Source organism: Nematolebias whitei, chromosome 12, assembly GCF_014905685.2.
Source record: "Nematolebias whitei isolate Nwh7 chromosome 12, NemWhi1, whole genome shotgun sequence".
Classification (NCBI taxonomy): Eukaryota; Metazoa; Chordata; class Actinopteri; order Cyprinodontiformes; family Rivulidae; genus Nematolebias; species Nematolebias whitei.
The window spans coordinates 48,770,104-48,773,493 of NC_056509.1; the positions used below are offsets into that span (position 1 = coordinate 48,770,104).

The 3,390-nt window shown below is 44.2% G+C and overlaps 1 protein-coding gene across 1 annotated transcript in view; it reads left to right on the top strand.

Annotated features, from left to right (window-relative positions):
• The window catches only part of LOC119417984 (collagen alpha-1(XII) chain), a gene marked incomplete in the record, with an annotated part of 211,081 nt that overhangs the window by 205,344 nt on the left and 2,347 nt on the right, over positions 1-3,390 (top strand). Inside the window, 3 exon segments of the mRNA XM_037685231.1 lie at positions 356-541; positions 1,406-1,474; positions 3,099-3,269. Coding sequence (XP_037541159.1) covers positions 356-541; positions 1,406-1,474; positions 3,099-3,269 — 426 coding nt within the window.

A 3,390-nucleotide genomic window follows, 5' to 3' on the forward strand; every position in this document is an offset into this window, starting at 1 on the left:
GTGACTGTTAGTGGTGAGTGTTTGTGACTGTTAGTGGTGAGTGTTTGTGACTGTTAGTGGTGAGTGTTTGTGACTGTTAGTGGTGATTGTTTGTGACTGTTAGTGGTGAGTGTTTGTGACTGTTAGTGGTGAGTGTTTTGTGTCTGTTAGTGGTGAGTGTTTGTGTCTGTTAGTGGATAGTGTTTGTGTCTTTTAGTGGTGAGTATTTTTGATCATTAGTGGTGAGTGTTTGTGTCTGTTAGCAGTGAGTTTTTGTTTGTTAGATGTTAGTGTTTCTTTTATCTGCCAGAGTTCTCCTGTGTTAGCCAGGTAGCAAATGTTTTCTGTAATTTTCCTTTTTTCTCCTACATTTCAGACCAAATGTCTCGGGTCAGCTCGTTGGTGAACCAGATTCCCAATGGTCAGTACCGTAGCAATAACCCGGGCCCCCCTGGGCCTTCAGGACCTCCAGGCAGGCAGGGACCCAGTGGAGAACCAGGGCAGGCAGGAAGGAACGGTTTTCCTGGAAGCCCTGGTTTACCAGGCCAGCAGGGAGAGAGAGGTAGGATTGTCATCTGAACACAGAGTTTATTTTCAACACTACAAACTAGAACCATTGAAGATACCGGTCCATAGTTCTAACTTCAACTTGTAAGTGTCACATACACTTTTCATCGCCCCAGCTCTAAGGTCAAGGTCACTAATCAAGGTCAAAGTTAAAACAAGGCCTTTTTTGTACTGAGCAGTAACTTCTGATCCACCCAAGATAATTTACTGAAACTTGATATACATTTGCACCACTATTAGACAGAGTGTCGAGTAATCTTTTCATCTCTCCAGCTATAAGGTCAAGATCAAAAATCAAGTTTAACGTTTATTTAAAGTCTTTGCTTGTCATTGCTTTAGATTTCTGAATAACAGTTTTGCAACAGGTGTATAATGTGCCATATGCATATGTGGGCGGCCGTGGTGCAGTGGTAGTGGCAGCCGACCTCTGATCGGAAGGTTGGAGGTTCGAATCCCGACTTCCCACACCATGTGCCGTTGTGTCCCTGGGCAAGACACTTAACCCCGAGTTGCTCCCGGTGGGACTGGATGGCGCCTTGCATGGCAGCCTACCGCCACCGGTGTATGAATGTGCGTGTGAATGGGTGGATGGCTGGTACTGTAAAGCGCCTTGGGGCCCCTCATAGGGGGCTGGAAGGCGCTATAGAAGTAAGCTCCATTTACCATTTACCATATGCAGATCTCTTTGGGTTTTTTTTATAAGTTAAGATTTGTTCATGTTTAATCTTATGTCGATAACAGGACACATTTCTCTGTTCTGAAGAACAGAAGATGATTCTTTAACTCCAGTTGAACTTGATGTTAGAACCTAGACCTGCAGGATCATGGAACTCAACTTCTGGCTTTGTGATGCGTTCAGGTCCTGCAGGAGAAAAGGGTGATCGAGGAGTTCCAGGAGTGGGACAGAAAGGATCCAGAGGTCCTCCTGGTATGTCTCCAACCTTTAAACTGCTCACACAACAGTTTTTCATCTCACAAATCAGAACTACAGTTAGCTGCTCTTTAAATGAGACCAGAACCAAACATTTACTGGAGGTGGTTCCACTACAGGACTTTGGTTCGTTTGAGCCATCTACAGTGGTTAATTTGAGCCGGATCCTGCTGGAACAAGATCCAGGACCTCCCTCATTTTCACCGTGTGCATTCTGGCATCTGTTCAGTCAGATCCGTCAGCTCATATCTCCGCCTATAAAAGTCATTGTGCATTTTTATTTTGATTATTTATTAAAAATACAAGGACAGGAAACGTTGTCCATGTCTGTGGCGTGGGTGTTCCTGCTGCAGCAGGAGCACCAGCTCGCGCACACGCTGCCGCCAGCAGAGACGCTGACCGCATGTCCTGCGGGGATGAAGCGTCTTCATCCACCTTCAGATGTGTCTCAGAAACCAAAGCAGCACAAACATAATGTAATACATTATTAATCCCAAAGGGAAATTACAACAACAAATAATTTCCCTTTGGGATTAATAAAGTATTTTTGAATTGAATTAACACTAACCACTCATATTTACTGGAATTTTTGACGTGGGTGGGGTGTCAGCTTCACCTGCTCAGCTGTGCGCCCTGCAGACAGTGCACGTTTTACGCACAGGAGCACCTCCAGACAGCTCTGCAGAGCGTGCACAACTGCTAATGTGTCAGAGCTCCTGCATACATTTCAAAGATAATAAATAAAAACGCTTACAGTAAAAAAAAATACAAGTGAAATGTTTGTGTGTTATTCACATTGCACGTTTCAAAATTAGTCAAAATAACAGGATCAGAATATTAAAAAGACCGTCCAGTGTATTATCTTAAATAAATGGATGGATTGTCCTCAGCTGGACAACAGAGAACTGAATCACCTGAAAGCAGTGGTGACAGAGACTGGAGCAGAACAACACGCAGGACTGAATTCAGAAGAGTTCGGGTCGGACATTGAAGTTTGTGTGTGTGTGTGTGGGGGGGGGGGGGGACGCTTGACTGAATCGCAGCTGCTATAAATCACTGCTGTCTAAAATAGTAGTTTCAATTCAACCTTTATTTCTACAGGTTGTTAGTCTCATTGAGCCTAGTCATTTACAAGAGAGACCTGTTTTTTTATCAATTTAATCAAATGTTTACAGATGTTTAACAACCGGTTAAAATACATCAAAATGCAGGAAATTACATCTCTTTTATTACAAATTTTTTTGGGGGAACAACACCCCCCCTCCCCACCCCGACCGCCCGTTATTTGTGTTCTGGCATCAGTTGGTTTACAACTTAAGCCCTGGCCGTCTATGTTAGTGTAGGTTTATCACAGCAGCAGAGGTTTGAGGAAACTGTGATGATGACACCAAACGAACATCTGATGATTCCTGAGCCATATTTACAATTGTCTGTGTTATCAGCAGTCAGAACCCTGGGTCCTGATCTGAACCATGGGACCTGGTCCAAACAGTCTGTCAGCATCAGCTAATCATAAACTGTTTCTTTGCTCAGAAAACACAAAACTTTTTTCTTTTACTGAGTTTTATTATTTGACTGTTGCAGTGAGTCGTTCAATCAAAGCCTATGATTTTCCCTCCAGGTCCTCCAGGAGAGAGCAGGACAGGCCCCCCAGGACCCTCAGGTTCAGCCGGACCTCGCGGTCCACCAGGACGTCCAGGTTACACCGGAGTCCGTGGACCTCCAGGCCCTTCTGGGTACTGTGACTCCTCTCAGTGTGTTGGCATTCCTTACAACGGTCAGGGATACATTGGTATGTACCACACCGGTCTCTAAGGGTGGAGCAGCTTTCTCTGCTTTTAAAAAACACTAAACGTTCATTCAGAGGATAAAAACACTAAATGTTCCATTTAACTGATAAAAAACACTAAATG